Source organism: Anastrepha ludens, chromosome 5 (genome assembly GCF_028408465.1).
Source record: "Anastrepha ludens isolate Willacy chromosome 5, idAnaLude1.1, whole genome shotgun sequence".
Taxonomy (NCBI): domain Eukaryota; kingdom Metazoa; phylum Arthropoda; class Insecta; order Diptera; family Tephritidae; genus Anastrepha; species Anastrepha ludens.
This window is the reverse complement of record NC_071501.1, coordinates 2,837,289-2,855,591: the sequence shown is the minus strand read 5'-3', so window position 1 is coordinate 2,855,591 and position 18,303 is coordinate 2,837,289. Positions and strand designations below refer to the sequence as shown.

General features: G+C 39.2%; 1 protein-coding gene across 4 annotated transcripts; it reads right to left on the bottom strand.

Moving 5' to 3' along the window:
• Positions 1-265: 265 nt before the first annotated feature.
• Positions 266-7,683, bottom strand: LOC128864607 (angiotensin-converting enzyme). 4 transcript variants are annotated; one of them, XM_054104361.1, is made up of 8 exons: positions 7,317-7,683; positions 5,143-5,548; positions 4,474-5,082; positions 1,931-2,089; positions 1,631-1,871; positions 833-1,560; positions 558-661; positions 266-371 (listed from the first exon to the last, which is right to left on the bottom strand). In XM_054104361.1, exons 2-8 carry the CDS (start codon positions 5,401-5,403, stop codon positions 269-271), a joined length of 2,205 nt encoding a protein of 734 aa, XP_053960336.1. In that variant the 5' UTR covers positions 5,404-5,548; positions 7,317-7,683; the 3' UTR covers positions 266-268. The 4 variants fall into 4 exon arrangements, with proteins under 4 accessions (XP_053960336.1, XP_053960338.1, XP_053960337.1 ...); XM_054104363.1 differs by having other exon boundaries at positions 5,143-5,495; XM_054104362.1 differs by having other exon boundaries at positions 7,533-7,683.
• Between the last annotated feature and the right edge of the window lie 10,620 nt (positions 7,684-18,303).

The following is an 18,303-nucleotide window of genomic DNA, read 5'->3' as shown; positions in this document are numbered from 1 at the left end:
CCATTTCAATATTGGTGTCACACATTCAACAGACTTTACAAAGCCAAATTGTCACAGCACAATTTTTAACACCAAAATATCGATTCCCGTATAACTGTATAAATAAATGCCAATGAATTTGTGTCGTTCAAACCATTTAGAAAATTTAATACAACACTTTTTTTAAGTACAAAAAACCTCACTTTCTATCCTTCCCTCCTTCAGAAGAATCTTTGCAAAAGCATAAAATATTATTTCCCCCAATATACATATATCTTAATTCTATCACTCACTTGATGTACGGTATATTTGCTGGAATGTGATACTTAGCACCCAAATCGAAATCCTTTTCTGATCGTAGTACTGGCGGTTTAATACCACCATAACGCTCTCTGAAACAAATATTGAGATTTTTAGAAAATTTGTTCGATTTGAAGGTACAACGAGCGGCAAAACTGGTATAACAAATTAGACGACTGATGGAAGCAGATTCGTCAGCGTTCACAGTTTAAGTTATTTATAATTCTCATAAATGAATTAGAATAAGTTTTGCTACACCCTGTACAAACGAAACTAACCTGAGATTCCAAAAGTGACAATTCATCATGTGTTTGTTGGTATTCCCACTAAAAACATCGTAACGCCAATTATCCAAGGCCAAAGCAAATGGAAGAAAAGCCACCTGAAAAAGCAACATATTTAGCCGAGTAGAATAAAATAATGCTAAAAAATAAAAAACTTATATGAGTGTTCCCATAGTGGGGACCAATTCCGAAGCGAACCGAATGCTAATTACGTACACACTCACCCAGCTAGCGCGGGCATCATTGACTTTGCGCAAAAGAACTCTTACCTTGTCTAAGGCCATTGTGATGAGGTAGTTTATGTCGTAGCTCGACTCGTCGACTGAGCGTTGCAGCAGCCCAATCGTTTGAAAGTGTTTCGATGTCGATATGGACAACGTCACAGCATCTCCGATCGCTTGATGGAAAGCTGGGTTGGCGCCATTTCGAAACACCTTCGGTAAGTGGCGATATTGTAAAAAGTACTGTATGTGTGCCATCTCGTGATGCGCACTCAGCAGACCCTTCTGACTAATTTCCGAACACACTTTGACGCGAAAGTCATGGCGATTACAGAAATCCCAAGCAGATGGTTCACAAAACACACGGCGCCCATCCAGCGGCTGTTCCAACAACGAATTGCGATAGAACTCTGGACCCACGGCCGACATGTTAATAGACGTGAAAAACTCCTCGGCCAATTGGAACATTAGCAAAGGCGTATAGCCCTGTTCAATCATGCGCGGCGTTATATCGACCAATTTGCGCCCAGGGTAAGGTATGACGATATCCAAAATGTTCGACCACGATTGTGCATACATGTTACCGAGTATGTGCGATGGTATTGGTGCAATGCGATTTATGCGATTCGGGCCATAATAGTCGCGCAATTTTCGACGTACATACGAGTGTAGACCCTCGTATAGCGGACGTATTTGTTCCCAAACAATGTCGACATCCTGCCGAAAGTTGGCCGACTCGTAGGGAAGATACCAGAATTCACCACCATTCGTGACATCTGTGGAAAATTAACGTTTGAATAGTGAGTGATATCGAGTGCGTGAGTGGATAGAGAAACCATGACTTACTATTCACATAGGCTACTTCGTTCATAACATCAATCAGCTGCTCATAACCGTCGCGCATTTCACGGCCCGCTTTGCGATGATATTCCACCCAGGTGTGCTGTAGCTCATCCCAGTCGCGACTTTTAGACATAATCTCCTTAAGATCGGGGATGTAACGCAAATTGCAGACGAAGGGTTGTTGATACGCGCAAATCGTGGCTTCATTGTAGATGTACAGCATCTCGTTGATCAGTCGATTGTACTGGGGAAATGGAAGCATAAATATCTACTAGGCTCTGAATTATTATCTCTCCAACTTACCCGGTCCAAAGTTTCTAAGGGTAAAGCATTTGGTCCCGCCTCCGATTGTAACATCAACTGGCGATAGAGTTGTCGATCGAGAATCAGTTCTTTATTGATAGTCTTCGATTGTTCGCTGACCAGGCGTAAGAAGTCGACGTAATTTTGTTGAGCATTGAACTGGTGGATAAAAAATTATTCAATTAAATATATTACCAAGTCTGCCAGACATCCAAATGTAAAAGTTTCGACCGCAAAGGTCTGCCAAGCGCGGGACAGTTGTAGAGAAAGTTTTGTTAGTCGCTTAGAAATCTATAATAAAAGTAATTTACCGCAGATGAATGCGATGCAAATTTTAAGAACAATTTTTCATTTCAGGGGAAAATCGTTCATCATAATCTGTAATTTTGTTCAACTTTGATGGAAATTCATATGCAAGGAAACCTAACCTGAATCTGTGGTGCTTTTGTAACTCTGTCTTTAGCGTCACAAGATGTGACAGAGAAGTAATTTTTTCAACGGCTCTCTATAGTATAGTTTCTGTGGATATCCCATTTGGAAAGTTAACAGCTGGACTGCTGCTAAGAAGGAGAGCTTTCTCCAATGCTTGAGTCGACCATTGATAATATGAAGTGAGCAAAAATATTCAGTGATAATCTTGAATCATAAATATATTCTAGTGGCACTACAAATGATTCGGTCTATGTTAAGTTGAGTTGCCCATGAGAGGGTCCACTTGGACGAGAAATCAAAATCGTTCTTTCTGATGCCATTGCAGTTGAAAAAAGTTAAAGCACAAAAAAACGAGGACAGGATGGGTGTATAGAGATGTGGGTTATGATAAAGATTGAGAGATGACTAATCATGGTTGTGCCAACCGCTTTGTGCTTAATGATTCGGTCTAAATGGAGCCACTTTTTAGCTAGACAGAGCAATATAACTTATCATCCGTGACCAAAGCAAACTTAAGTGTTTTCCGGCATTTTAAAATAAGAGAGACAATAGTTTCAAGTCAAAAAAGTTCAACTGATTTAAATTTTTAGAAATTATTCCTTGCCTTCGAAGCAAGGTAAAGAAATCCGTTGATATCAAAAAGTTATTCGCTTTGTTTATAAAAACTATTATAATTTTTCGACCTGTGGGGCAGCAAGAAGTTTCTTTTCGAATTAGATACAATCATAAACGAAAACAGTTATACGGTTCATTAAGTCCCAGTGGATAAGATGGCTAGGGCACGTTATGAGAATGCCTAAAGAGCGAGCAACATGAAAAGCGCTTGAATTGAGCCCGGTTGGAGACTGAAGAAGAGAATGCTTAAGAAAAAGATGACTCGAATATGTGAAAGTAGACCATAAAAGATAAACGTAAGGCGTTGGTTTTGAATAAAGAATGTTTGTGAATGAAGCAACAATGGTTCATCAAGAACTGTGATGCTAGGGAGATGAAGAATAAAAAATTATTAGCACCTTGAAGTCATTACGCTGCTATCCAAAGCTAACTGATTGGAAATCTGATCAAAAAACATGAGCCGTGTAAACTCAAATGGAGCTGCTCAAGGCAAAGCTGTTAATTCACCTCGATATATAAAGGATAATCGTATGAAGCCGACATTGTTTTTAATGTTTATATAACCCTCGCATTCTGCTTCGTCTGATTAACTGAAATGACTCATTACTCGCTCAGCCTCAATATCCCTTTGGGGCCAAGTCGGAGTTTTCGTTTAATACTTTCAGTTGTTGGCTCACAAATCGTAATAAAATTGAAGCAGCAACCTTTTTGAAGCTTTTTACTGATTATTTATCTACACTCAACTATCTAACGGTAGCCCCCTTCGTGTCGAGGAAGCCATTTAGCCTAACCTAGGCTGTTGATTACTTGGAATTGATTTCTATTTTATCAACATCTAACCTTGGATGTCCAAAACTAAAACAAACCTTAAACTTGCATTCAGACGTGATTTTGTCGTTTGACGTTTGTCTTTCGGCAAGGAACCGACAACTTCAAATGGCATTGAATTCTACAAAATACAAGATGGAATCTATAAACACCCGCACATGAGCGTACACATGTATGTATGTACATATGTCACATCGAACCTTGACGGCCGGCTGTCACTGTGACCGCATTACACGCAAACACGTACAGATAAAGCACGCAGCAACAACAGCCACATAGGCAGGGAAGCTTTGCACGTGAGAAAACCTATTGGTTAAAAGCAACGAAAAACAAAGCAGCATACGACTTTTTTATGTGAAATTATCTCAAATAAAGGCATGCGATCTGCAGCGCTGAGAAATTTTCTCAAAAAAGTACACAAAACAAAATCAGACATTTATGAGGCTCGTGTGCATAGCGACTGAGCGAATGGCTTTTATGAGTATAACCTTGCAAAGCCTGCATTTGTTTTTTCTGCATGCACTCTCTGTCACACAACAACACTTGCTTTTTGTTGCATTTGGTAATGAGAGAATTGTGTTTGCATAACCAACTTTCCTCGCTCTCTTCAAAAAACTGTACTTCTATTTCACTCCCCCTCTCGCTCTCTCTCTCTCTCTCTCACTTACCGCATCCGCTTGTGTCAGCTCATTCACATTTGTCTCGAAGTTCCATTGAGCTGCCACATTGGCTGTACACTCCAATGACCCCCTCTGATCTGTCTCCACCAGCAGGTTGCGTAACTTCTCCAATTCAATTTGATAGCGACGGTCCTGTTGAAAGCGTTGTCGTTCGAAATATCGTTCGTTATTCAAATTGAAACGATCTTGATTCGGGCGGAAAGGGTTCTCATAACGACTACGATCATTAGCATAAGGACTGTTCGGATTGAAGGGCCTATTGGGATCAAAGTTGCCTTCGCGTGGTGGTGGATTCCCGTTGAAACGTGCATTGTAATCGTTATTGGGATTATTGAAACGATCTTGTTCACGATCGTTGATGTTGTAGCGCTCCTGCTGACGACCATCAAAACCATCTGCATAGCGATTGTTGTTGAAACGATCGCTGGGATTGTCGTAATTATGATTGGGATAACGAAGATTGTCACGTTGTTGTTGCGCTAAATTATTGTTGTTATAGTCACTAAATGGTGAATCAGCTACGGGAAGTGAAAAGTTTTGCGCTCTCGCCGGGTAGGTGTAACCGTAGCGCATGCGTTCATCGTACGTTTGGCCATTCTGTTGGGAAAAGAATTTTTTTAGAAAACTCTGTACTGAATATATTCATTAACTATTTACTCTAAAATCATCTGCGCCATCATCGTTGAGTCCGTCACTGACATATGGCGGCCCATATCGTTGACTGCGATCCAAGTCGCCTTGTAATTGCTGTGGACTCGCTGGTTTTCTGGGTGTGAGGGCATTGTAAAATAGTGCTGGGTCCTGTGTGTCGGGGTTCAAAGGAGGCAAATCGAGTTGTGGATCAGCTTTCACTACTAAAACTAAATGCACAAGCGCAGCAAAAATGCTAAGGGTCAGTTTGTTGTTTACTTCAGTCATACTGCATGTAGTTGGAACTGCAGTGGCACTCAAACTTCGATGTGTAACGAATTTTATCACTTTGATGGAAACGCGCGGAGTTTTTTTGACGACTATCACAGGTTTTATTTGTTATTTTTAAATTAAATTGTTTATCATGAATACTCTTTAAAAAAATTTTTAAATTAATTTAAAAAAATTTATTTTTCCTCCAATAACAAAACTCTCTCCTGTTGCACTTTTAGTATTAAGAAAATTATAATTTTTAATTTTAAGAATTGCGTATTTTAATTAGCAGTGATAAAAACGTTCATTAATCATCGCATAATGCGAATTTTCTGGCCTAAACTATATCTAACACCTAATTATTGAGGAGAGCAAATCAATTATATGTGATGACTGAAATCCTCGGAAAGAAATGGCAATGGATCGTCCACATCCTGAGAAAGAATGAGGACAACATCGCCAAATAGACGCTGCGATGGAACCCCTTCGAACAGACAAGACGAAATTTAGACAGACCACGAACCACCCGGCGCCGCTCAACGGAGGCTGAAATCAAATCAATAAATTGTATCTGGAATAAACTTAGAGCCCTTGCACGATACCATATTCGATGGTGAAGAGGAGTTGTTGACGCCCTATGCTGCAACTATGAGTTAGAGGATATATATTTTGTAGCACTGTTGCCCATTTGTGGGCACAAAGCCTTTGATAACCTATATCTTGAAAACAAGTTTCCCGCAAAAATGATATTTTTCCCATTCTCAGAAGAAGTATGTTAATCCCTATACGAATTTTGGATATTTCCTGTTCCAAATCTTCTCAAGCCCAATGAATTTTTTTGGTTGGGCTTTCCAACTTTTTAATCTGCCCCTCAGAAAGTATTTAACTGACGTGTGATTTGAATTGATCCAGTTTCAGAAGTCGTTCCTTAAGATGGGCCATTCTTTTTCGAGATCCAAATCAAAATTCGTTTAAATAAAACTACGCCTTTAAAAAAAAAGGATTTACTGTGTTTATGTAGAAGCGTCAAGCAAAGGAGGGGCCGTGTCGGCCTCATTTCAGCAATGCAAAATTTCGATAGGATTCGGAAGTGCATCCCCAGACAACTTCGTCCACTTCCGATCTGGCGCAACTCGAAATTCTTTGCCGAAAAGTGATGTACGCAAAGTATTTCAATGAAGTGCCGCCTGATTTCAGCCAATCTTTTCTTTTCATTTTGTCTTTTAGCACATTAACAAACTTAATGCTTTTGAGCACATTTTCTTAAGAATTTGCTCTGAAATAAAAAGTAGCTTTTCCAAGAGAACATCACGGTTTATTAAGTAGCTCAAAATGGCAGACACAGGGTGAAAATTAGATATCTGACATCGCCTTTAATTATTTTCTTCAGCAACTCCTGGCAAGTTTATCTTAATATTTCTGTTTTTTTCTTTAGGTATCCATGCGAGCTATCGAAGTTTTAATAAATAAAAACAGTTTTTTTTTTTGTTGGCGAACTTTTTCAATGATTTATTTTTAACTCTACTTTTATGCATTATTTTTTATTTAATATTGAGGTTTCACAAGATGCGTAAGTCGGATTGCAAACCTCCAATTGTTGTTATGTGCTTACTTTATAGCTGCCCTAAGACCTAAGAGCAGTGAAACAAGGAAGATTGAACTAAAAAAAGAACAAATAATTTTGAAATACTTTCACATACTTTCAGCAACTTTATAACTTATTATTTATCATAAAATTTTTTAGGATTTTTTAATCAATTGCTGATATATATATTTTCTTTAATTTTCTATTATTACATATTCGCAAAAGGGTTGAAAAATTATTAATTTTTCTTCTCATATCGCCCTTTTGAAGACCTAATTTATTTGCTGCTCCAGAAACTTTGTTACTTTATTAAAGACATTTGTTTTTTTTCATTATATTTTACCCAAAACTATGTCCTAGAAGATTTCTTTCTCCTTTCTCAAGTTTTATTATACCCTTCATTCACAATCTCAAAATAATTCAATTTTTCAATTGCAAATAACAGCAGAAATCCTTTTACCGCAACCACACGGAGTGGCTCTCAAACTGTACGCTCGAATGTCAAATAATCCACAAAATAAATCCAATAAATTCAACAAAAAAAATCACAACTATTCACTTTCAATTATTAGTTACTCTGTTGCACACTTGAATTCATTACAGAAAATTCTATTTTCCATTAAATGAAGGGAATCACAATTTTTCTAAACTTTAATGCGAAGAGCAACGTTTGGCAGCGCGTCTCGAACACTACTGATAAACTTCAAACTTCAACTGGCGCAAATTACAAATCTCAATTTTGCACATAAGAACAAATTATTATAAAAAAATAGAACGAAACAACAAAAACACAATGTAAAGAAAACAAAAGTAAATTAGTAATTTTTCATTTTGCATTTGTGGCGCATTAAGCAAAATTTTACTTTTTAAGTTGAAGGGGGAAAAATTGTTCAAATTGTAACGTCACACACGCGCGACAGCGACGCGACTAAAGTGACAATGTGGCAGCAATGAATGTGAGGCGGTGGCGGCAGTAGCAGGAAAGCGCCGCCGATAACAATAACACACACACACACACACACACACACACACTACATACGTACAAATATATTAACAAGTGTAAGTGCGGCTTGTACTCGCATGAGATAATCGCAATTAGCACTGAACTACGCGCGCAACAACAACAGCAACCACAGCAACTAGAATCGACAACAATAGATTGGGTCACACAAAAGCAAAATTCACATTAAAATATTTAAAACACGACAGGTATGAGTAGTTACGGGTAAAAAAAAAAGTTTTGGTTTTTACAAAAACAAAAAAGGCAAAATCCTGTGCTTGGAACGCAAATATGCGCACACATATGTAGTGAAGCAGTTTCTGAAATTATCAGCAACAACAACAACAGTGGGCACAATACAGAACATAGCTCATACGAGTATAATTTAAAATTAAGTACTTAGTACTTAAAAACAAGCGATGTTCGCATGCGCATATGCAATTACATACAAATCCACACATGCACACATACACACACAGCCAGATCTGCGCCCGCATTCGGACTCGCACAGCGCCCATTTCCAGTTTGAGGGTGGCTTTAATCAGCCAGTCGCCGTGAGTGACAGCAGCCAGACAAGTAGGGCGCGCATGTGTGTGCATGTGTGTGTGTTAGTATACGAAAATGATGTCTTACGAAGTGCAGGTGTTTTTCGCGCACTTATTTACACACAAACATATAAGCTGGAAACTTCGACTTAATGAGTAATCGATTTACAATTTGAGCTACGCAAATACTTCTTTTAACGCGTCTACGATAATTGAGCGCTTCACTTTTGCTTGCCAGGTGATAATAATAGTTAAACAATTTGTGCCAAAATGCAGTTCCGTCAGGGTTTTTTGGAGACATTAGCACTAACACATATGTACATATGTAAATAGACGTATACTTCGTGTGTGTACATATGCAAACATTTAATATAATGCGGATAGACAACCTGGAAATCGGAAGTAAAACTAAAGCAAATCGTGACCTATAAATCAAATTTCTTTATCTGCATCTATCAGCGTCTGAAAAGGATACGTGGCTAAAATAGTTGAGGAAATTTTACAATTTTTGGTCAACCAAACAGGCTCTTCAATTAGTGTGTCAAATGCCCGCCACTTACGCTAGTCAAATTTACGTATTTTATTAAAAGTCACACAAAACTTAACTTTTTTTCAAATTACGATTAAAAACCGACTTCAGAACGTTCAACGAATTGCGTTTATATGTATCAGCTGCACTCTTAGATGTACACTCTCTGGCGCTCTGAGTACTATTTTCTTCTTACCTTCCCCAGACTTGGTAGTAAACAGAAAGCAGGTAACTCTGCTACTCAGCTTTCCGCAACTAATCAATGACCCGATTTACGTGTTGGACACTCGGCCACAACTCTGGGCCCATCTAAACCTGTTAACTGTAGTTTGCATATACCATATTTGAATAGGATATTTACTAGTATAGTATATATAAGTATACATATATATAGATATATTTAGTACTAGATTTCCAGGTAGACGTGAGTGAGTTGACAATATACCTGGACAGAAAACTTTCGGCGAAAACGATTTCGGCCGAGTTTAACAAAGCGCGCCAGTCGTTTCTCTCTCGTGGCCTTCCTCTTCCTCAGCTACCACCAGCTGGTACCGCATCGAATACTTTCAAAGCCGAAGCGTTTGTATCCATTCGGACGACATGACCCAGCCAACGTAGCCGCTGGATCTTTATTCGCTGCTCTATGTCTATGTCGTCGTAAAGCTCATACAGCTCATCGTTCCATCGCCTGCGATATTCGCCGTTGCCAACGCGCAAAGGTCCAAAAATCTTACGGATAATCTTCCTCTCAAACACTCCAAGCGTCGCTTCATCGGATGTTGTCATCGTCCAAGCTTCTGCGCCATACGTTAGGACGGGCATGATGAGAGCCTTGTAGAGTGTTAGTTTTGTTCGTCGAGAGAGGACTTTACTGCTCAGTTGCCTATTTAGTCCAAAGTAGCACTTGTTGGCAAGTGAGATTCTACGTTGGATTTCAAGGCTGGCATTGTTATTGGTGTTTATGCTGGTTCCTAAATAAACGAAGTCTTTTACAACCTCAAAATTATAACTGTCTACAGGGACGTGGGTGCCGATACGCGAGTGCACCGACTGTTTGTTTGAAGACAAGAGGTACTTCGTTTTGGTGTTTATTGTAGCGTATTTCAGGCTCAAATTCTAACTATTTAATGAGGTAGGTCTGGTTACCCAAAAACGAGAAACCAGCCCATTAATTTTTAGTATAATAAAGTGAAAGTTTGAAGTGGCTAAAAACTCTCGTTGATATCTGATCATATTTTTCCGTGACTTAAATGCGCATTCTCCATCTAATAATGCACTATTTTTTATACGGAATAAAGAAATATGATATAAGATACAAGAAAAATTAAAATACTCTTAAATTTTTAGCGATCTAAATCATTTCTGAAATTAGCACCAGTTATTTTACTGATATTGCCTCTGTATTAACTTTCTAAGAACCGTACGGATAATAGAAAAAACTGCGCACTTCTTCTATTTAGTTAGAATTCCTTCTTCTTCTTAGTCTTTAGTTAGAATTTTGACGTGATAACGTCTTATAATTCGATTCAGCCGGCTGCACGCACGAAAAAATGTGTCGTTATCTTGCTCATTCGTCGTTATCTTGCTTGAACTGCAAGCGAAAGCGCGGAACGAACGACTAAGAGCACAATCGGCCCCGCGTTCGGCAACGTTCGACATCTGGCTCTCTCCTACTTGAGTGAGCAGATATATGTATGTATATGCGCATTTGTATATAAATTCACATACTTGTATTTGCATATGCCTTCTTCATGTGTGCATGGTAATGAACCATTTCTCTGTTGGGAATAGGACGATGATAGAAAAAGTAGGAAATGAAAGGGAGTGTTTCGAGTTTAAAGTGTCTTGAAAAAGGCAAATCGATGATGGTGCCTCTTAGTGTAGTTGACTTATCAACGTCTTATGCACAATCGAAATTGAAGATATCTTTCATGAATTTGATAAATGTTTCGTCATTTTTCACGTTTGTATAAATGTAACTTGACCTATTCCTTTGCGATTCCATTTACCTCCTTCTCTATATCCATACAAAATATCTATCAAACAAATAAAATTAAAATTTTGTCTTGAAAATTGCAACCATTCCATCAGTATTTTCTTATGACGTTGTCACGTTAAACTATCGTCAGTAAAGCGACTTTACAGACAACCACTTTTTTTAATTCAGAATTTTGCTGTATGGGATTCAGAAATACATTATTTCGTAATAAAGAAGTTTATCAAGCAGAATTTTACAATCATCAATTCTTTTTCTCGCGAATGGAACATAGGGAATCAGATTTTAGTTATAAAACTACATATTTACATATAAACACAAATTCTGCACCTCCAAATGCGACGTGCAGGCTGCCGTAGCAGGTGGATTTTCCACATTTCTGTGCCTACCACTTGGAGATTGTATTTTTCCCGGGTTAAAATTCATGCTTTCATATCTGTAGCTCGAAAAATGTGAAATGTGAAGTACAAGCCTAAGGAAGATCTGGTGAGCTCCAGGGGTAAGATGACCAGATACTCAATAGCGTGAGGCCGCTTCTAACTGGAAGAACAGACGCATTTTGCAAGCGCTCGCTCCGAGAGAGACGTTTCGAACTTCGAAAGGCTTTTAATTCGTCAAAGTAACCCCTCCGAAACTTCCCCTCTCGTTAGGCCTGACCCTGCCTCCCACGCGGATTGGATACCTCGTCTTCAGCTATAGTTGTTCAGGTTAACAGGATATACCACGTTGAGGTGAGAGAAGGAATTGAGGTTACAGAATGCCGATAACTGCTGCCTCAGATTTCTAAAACTCCCTTACACCCCAAGAATTTCACAGTGCAGAATTTTAATAGCCATAATTTTGAATACAAAATATTGTGTAATAGAAATATTGTGCCGAACCCAAATTTGCGTATAATTCACTTTGCTTGTACAATATTTCAGCTATTAATAGTCGACACTAATACTGAGACACTGCCTCCAATAAAGGCTGGACGTCATAAACCACAGCTACAACAAAAAATACAAAACTGACGACACAAAAAAGGCGGCTTGTCGGTTGAGAAATAAAAAATAGAAACAAAAATTGGAAAGCTTTATTATAAATGTATGTAAGTATGTATGTGTATACTGACCGAAGTGCATGTGAAATTTTTCATGTTTAACGCACAGAAGAAATCAAACACGCAAATACAAAAAAAGGTGCTGATAGTTGTAAACAATTACAACAAATGCCTAATATCAGTAAACAAAAATGTTAAAAATACTGAAATTTTTTACTAAGCCACTTTGCGAGTACTCGCACTTTGTAGATATGTAAGTGTGTTTTGCATACGTGTGTATATGTGCACAGGCATGTAAGCCCATCTGTCAGGTTAAATCAACGAATCAACTACTTGATTTTCGTCACAATCTTCCCTCTCCTCCAGCAGAGATTCATTTAATGATGTACGTACGAGGGCCGCTTAAAAGGTCCGTGCAAAGTCAGAGAGATGGCACTACTGGCGCGTATCGGGGTGGTGTTTAATTAGTAGCATCAATTGGAAGAACGCACACCAAGTTTCAGCCAGATCGGACTATTTCATTGTGTTTGGCTTTCGTTTGAATCGAGGAGGTTAAGTGATTTTCATTTTCCATCACGACAACGAAGCAGCTCACGCCTCAGCAGTTGTGGTCGCAAAATTAAAAGAAATATGGCTCCAACTCATTTCACATCCCCCCTAATCGCCAGATTGGGCTCCATCGGATCCCTTGGACTATTTGTTTCCCAATTGAAGGAAAAAGATTTGGTAGGGAAAAGATTTTATTGAAGCAAGGAGATGATTGCAGTAACGAACGACTATTCCTCAGACTTCGACAAATCCTATTGTATGGAAGAAGTCAACAAACTACATAGAATAGCATTGGACGAAGTGTATAGGGTTTTTCAGTAAGAGCGCTTCAACTTTTGAACTTTTTTGAATAAAACACAAACGGTTTGACTTTTTTAACTAATTTTTTTTTTATTATCGAGTTTGAACATATACATTTAAGTATGAAATTCGATTTCTTTTGCATGACCACCGCGTGCACATTTTACGAAGTCCAATCGTTGAACCCAATTTTCGACCACTCTTTTGCATAAATCGGCCGAAATTCCAGCAATTTCGCGTTCAATATTGGCTCTGAGCTCACAAATCGTCGCCGGCTTGTTACTGTAGACCAATGACTTCACATAACCCCAAAACGGGACGGCTTGTTAAATGGACCGTAAAATGGCCGTAATGCTCTTAAAGTAGCAGCAATCGTTGCTAAGTGTGTAGCGTTCCATGATGAAATGTATACTAATGAAGTTTACAAATGACAAGCGAAAAATAAAAAATATTGCGTCGTTCGCCCTCCCTATCGGAAAAAAGTTGAAGCGCACCTATTGAACCCTATATAAGCCTAAAAGGAGACTATGTTGAAAAATAAAAAAGTTTTACCCCAAACAATCGGTGAGGTAGGCAGCAGCACGGTAAAACACTCTGTCAACAGGGGAACCCGTCAGGGAGGAGTCTCATCCCCTCTCCTGTGGTTACTAGTCGCTAACAATATCCTTACCAATTTCAACCGAAAAGGAATTTAAAGAGTGCCGTACGCGGATGTCATAGTGCTCTTGGTATCAGAAATGTTATTCACTATTCACTAAGAAAACCAAGATACCAAGTTTTAATCCCCCAAAACTAAAGGACGTTAGTCTTACGTTAACCCAACAGGCAAACTACCTAGGTGTTATCTTAGATTCCAAACTCAGCTGGAGGTCCAACGTAGAGCACAGGGTAAAGAAAGCGAATATAGCACTTTACACGTGTGAGAGAATGTTGGGTAAAAAATGGGGTCTCCAACCAAAACTATCCAATTCGTCCTATACAGCCAATACTAACATATGCGGCACTAGTCTGGTAGTCCGCAACAGAAAAGAAGTACAACCAAATCCAGCTGAACAAAGTACAAAGAACAGCGTGTATCCTAACTACAGGAGCGCTTAGCACCAGTCCAACTGAAGCGCTCAATGCACTAACTCAACTGCTACCATTAGATCTACACATTAAAACAATAGCTATTTGCAGCGCGGTGAGTTTCAGAGACATAGAAAGCTGGACAACAAAGTCGTACGGTCACAGTAAGATCCTCCTACAGGGACCCTCGCTGCTCAAAAACAGATCAGACTACACAGTCTCTGACCTGAACTTCAAGGAAGGCTTTACGGTACGTTTCCCACCGAGAGCCGAATGGAGCAAGGAGAAGGTTATTGGAAGATACGATATTGAAATCTATACCGACGGTTCTAAGATGAACTGTGGTGTGGGAGCTGACTTCCATTCGGAGCCGCTCAACCTATCTTCTCGGACAGTCAAGCGGCTATAAAGGCCTTGGACTCCAACGCCATTTCATCCAAACTAGCCTTACAGTGTCGAGAGGAGGTGGAATTGCTTAATCATTGGCTTGAAGTCTCTCTGATATGGGCTCCTGGTCGCAGGAACATACTGGCACGACAAAAAAAACATCATTATTCGAGGACGGTGGTAGTAAACCGGTGCTGGTCACTAATTAGGATATTTCAGTGGAAACCACTTCAACAACAACAACAACCCCAAACAATTAAGCAGTTTTAATTTGTGCCCGTACTTTTGAAACGACCCTCGCACATACAAGTTGATCTGTTTAATGAGCAGCAAACAAATATCGTCATCCGTCATCTTTGCCGTCAGCGTCAGTCGCTGCTGTCACAGTCAGTTCACTTGGACATTTGGAATTTGCCGTCTCCGGCACGTCGGGTACTGTCATCTCGACCCGAGTAAATGCGCATGTGCGCCGTATTTTCCACCGAATCGCTTAATTTCTACGAGCAATTTCGTAAGGGTATCTGTGTAATTATTTGTCGACATACAACTGTACATATTTGTTTATTTGAAAGTGAGCATAGCAGCTCTAAGCGGATCGCTGTGTCAAACTGCCTCCATTCACCTGTTCATCCATCCACTCAATTAGTTACTGATTAAATGCTTGTTTGTTGTTGTTGTTTTGTTTAGTTATTTTTTGTTACTTTCGTGAGCTCATTTTTGTTGTTGCTGTGTGCATTTTACGCGAGCGTGTGAAGTTAAGCAAATATGTAAAACACCCACTTCATTCACGGCTATTTGGTGTTTATTTAAATACTTGACGGCATCCCTTTGACTGCCTTAGGTGATTTTGGGAGCACATATTTGCATACATACAAACATATGCATATGTATGTATGTATGTACGTGCGGTTACTATTTTACTGCAGCTGTTTAAAATGGAAATGTTTTATTACAGACGTTCGCCCATAAATGGCAGTGTGGGAAAATATTTTGCAAAGTTCGCTTCGACAATATTGAATATTTGCGGCAGTCACATTTGACTTAGTAATTAGGTTACAGGGTAAATAGGATGCGGGTGCTTGTACTTGTACTTGTTAGTCACTTGCAAGGGCATGTGGAGGCAAAAGTGTGTGCATATAAAAAGTAAAGAAATAAATGCTTACATGAATACGAGAATTACCAATGATAGCATCCCTTTGACCTTGAGCTGATTTATTTTTTATGGTACCTGTAAATGGTTACGAATTTCAATCTTATATGGGATAAAAAGTTTGAGGAAGTGCTCAAATTCACTAGAAGCCTCCTATTATAGGCTCGCGGTCAATACAAACTAACTTAGGATGTTTGCAGGTTGCGCTTTTACGTCTATAAATAATATTTAATATTCCAGTTCGTGGTAATAAAGTTCCCCTCCGAGTTGTTCGATACCAAACGATGCTTCAGACAAAGTATTCTCTATCCTGTGACTTTTTCAACCACTTTGTGGAAAAAATGATCCACGCTGTCGAACTAAACCACACTGGTACTATCTTCAGCAAGAGAAGGTACCATCTCCTATGCTACTAGCCCACTCGGATAACACCGAAATTATTGGTGAAACCAACCGCGCTGTATACTTTGGCATACACAAGTTCAAAGGCATAGACAAGCAATGTAGGTCTTGCGGTGAATGAGGACAAAACAAAGTACCTCCTGTCAACTCATAAGGACTCTTCGCCTCCTGGACAATATTTCAATTTGACAACCAACAATTCAAAGTGGTGAACGACTTTGTTCAACTTGTGACCAGCATTAACAACAAAACCGACGTCAACCTAGAGCACAAACGGAAAGAAACTTTTGCCAACAGGTTTTTCTTTCTCTCGAATGACCAAATTGACACTCCCGACCTGCAGAAGCATGAACGATGTCAACATTAAATGAAAAAGTTTTGGGAGCCCTCAAGAGAAAAATAGTCCGTAAGAGCTTTGGTCCTCTCAGCGCTGCTGAGGAGTAACGGTGAAACAGCGAGCTGCATGAACTATATAGGGACATGATCATAGTTAAGCGTGTAAAAATACCGCAGCTACACGGGCTGGGTAATGTCACCCATATGAACGAAGACGCTCCATCAAGATGAACCAACGACACGCTACCCCAAAAAGGTAGATGAGACAGAAGAATACGAGGCAGAGGAAAACCAGGTCTCCGTTGGAAGGCCCAAGTGCTGGAAACCTGCCAGCCCTCAGGATTTCTAACGTCATAACAGTAACCTATTTTCTTTGAGAGAAGCGGAAAATGATGAAGTAATGAAAAACGTCTTTACCATTGGCTATTCGCATTCAGAGAACTTCGTAGAGTTTTTCGCCCTTTAATCGTCGAATTACTCGCTCTTCTGACCCGTGAATATGTAGAGCTGCCCAGCTAGGTGGATTTCGCAATTGAACATCGTGGAAACTCTGCGGTACTACTGGGCTATGTTGTGACTGCTGCTGCACCAAAAGTGTTCAAAGCCAGCTCTTCAAAACCTGTGAGCGCTATGTTACATGGGTCGATACCAATTATACTCTGGCTACTCGTAATCCGCCTTGCTTGCATCTCTAATTGGCTTTTCCACACATCTAAAGTCTTAAAATGTGCTATTTACATTTCAAATGGCAATTTCACTTGCATTGACGTATTTTCGCCATAATACCTGTAAGCGAATTACATTATCTCCTCCCATTTTGTACTGGTTCTGGTTGGTCTACGGAAAGCGTTCAGTCCTTCCGCCAATTCCTTTTACCTTACGGCTACTCCGATCTATAGCGGCAAAAATGAATATAATACTGTTGCGCGAACGCATTTACCTTTTCTGAAAAAAAATTAGAATATTTTTAAATTTTTTCATTAACAATTAAATGGTATTTGTAAGGTTTCACTTTTTCGTTATCCATCTTCTTCAAATTTGAGGACTATCAATTCATAGCGAATAACAGTTGCACAAGGGCTTTTGCTTGATAAAAAACTTGACGAAAATTGAGAAAACACAGTATCAGACTGAATATGTAAGTAAGTACTTCTCTCAGCGTTCCAGGCGGACACATTTGTTGTCATTCAAAAGTATTTGAAAGATTTTCGAAACAATAGAATCAGTAGTTCAAAAACTTAGTTCCATTGTTGAGACTGACATGCAAGGAAGGTATTTCCGCTTATTAAATAAGAAAGATAATTACACTTAACATAAATAGGTATGTGGGTATGTGCTCATTCACGCATGTACTCGTATATACCTGGGCATACTTGCCTGAATATTCATCATTCAAACAATGACTGACTTAATTAATTAGCCTTAGATGATTAGGAGGAAAATTATGAATACGTGAGTTATATTTATTTGCTTAGAACGTCATTTGACTCCCAGCGTTAGCCACATTGGCTAAAGAATTTCCTGAGAGGCATACCTACATGCACACACACAGGTGTTTATATGCACTCGTTCCCTGACCCAGCGCCAATACTCCAGCTATTGATGAAAGTACAATAATTATTTTAGATTGCATCTCTTTAAGCAAAACCAACTGAAATTATAGTAATTTCGCTGCTGTGCTGAGCGTGCATTGGCAGCGCTTCGTCGAGTCTTGATGAATGAATGAGTTGTTGGGTGCGATTGGAGGAGCTTTACTTATGCATACATACTCGTATATGGGTGATTTCAGCAGTAGGTGCACACAAATTTCATTATCCAGGGAAACGTTACTGATTTCAATATTAAATAGAAGGCTGAATGAAGTAAAATAATCAACTAAACTACTGACCTCTTTCGCTTAAACAAAATGAGCCAAAAACACAAAAACATTTTGGTACCCAATGTTTTTTCAGTACCTCCCAATTGATTTTTAATGCACTCCCATAAAAGTCGCACACTCGGTGCCTTACTGAGCTCAGTGCTATTA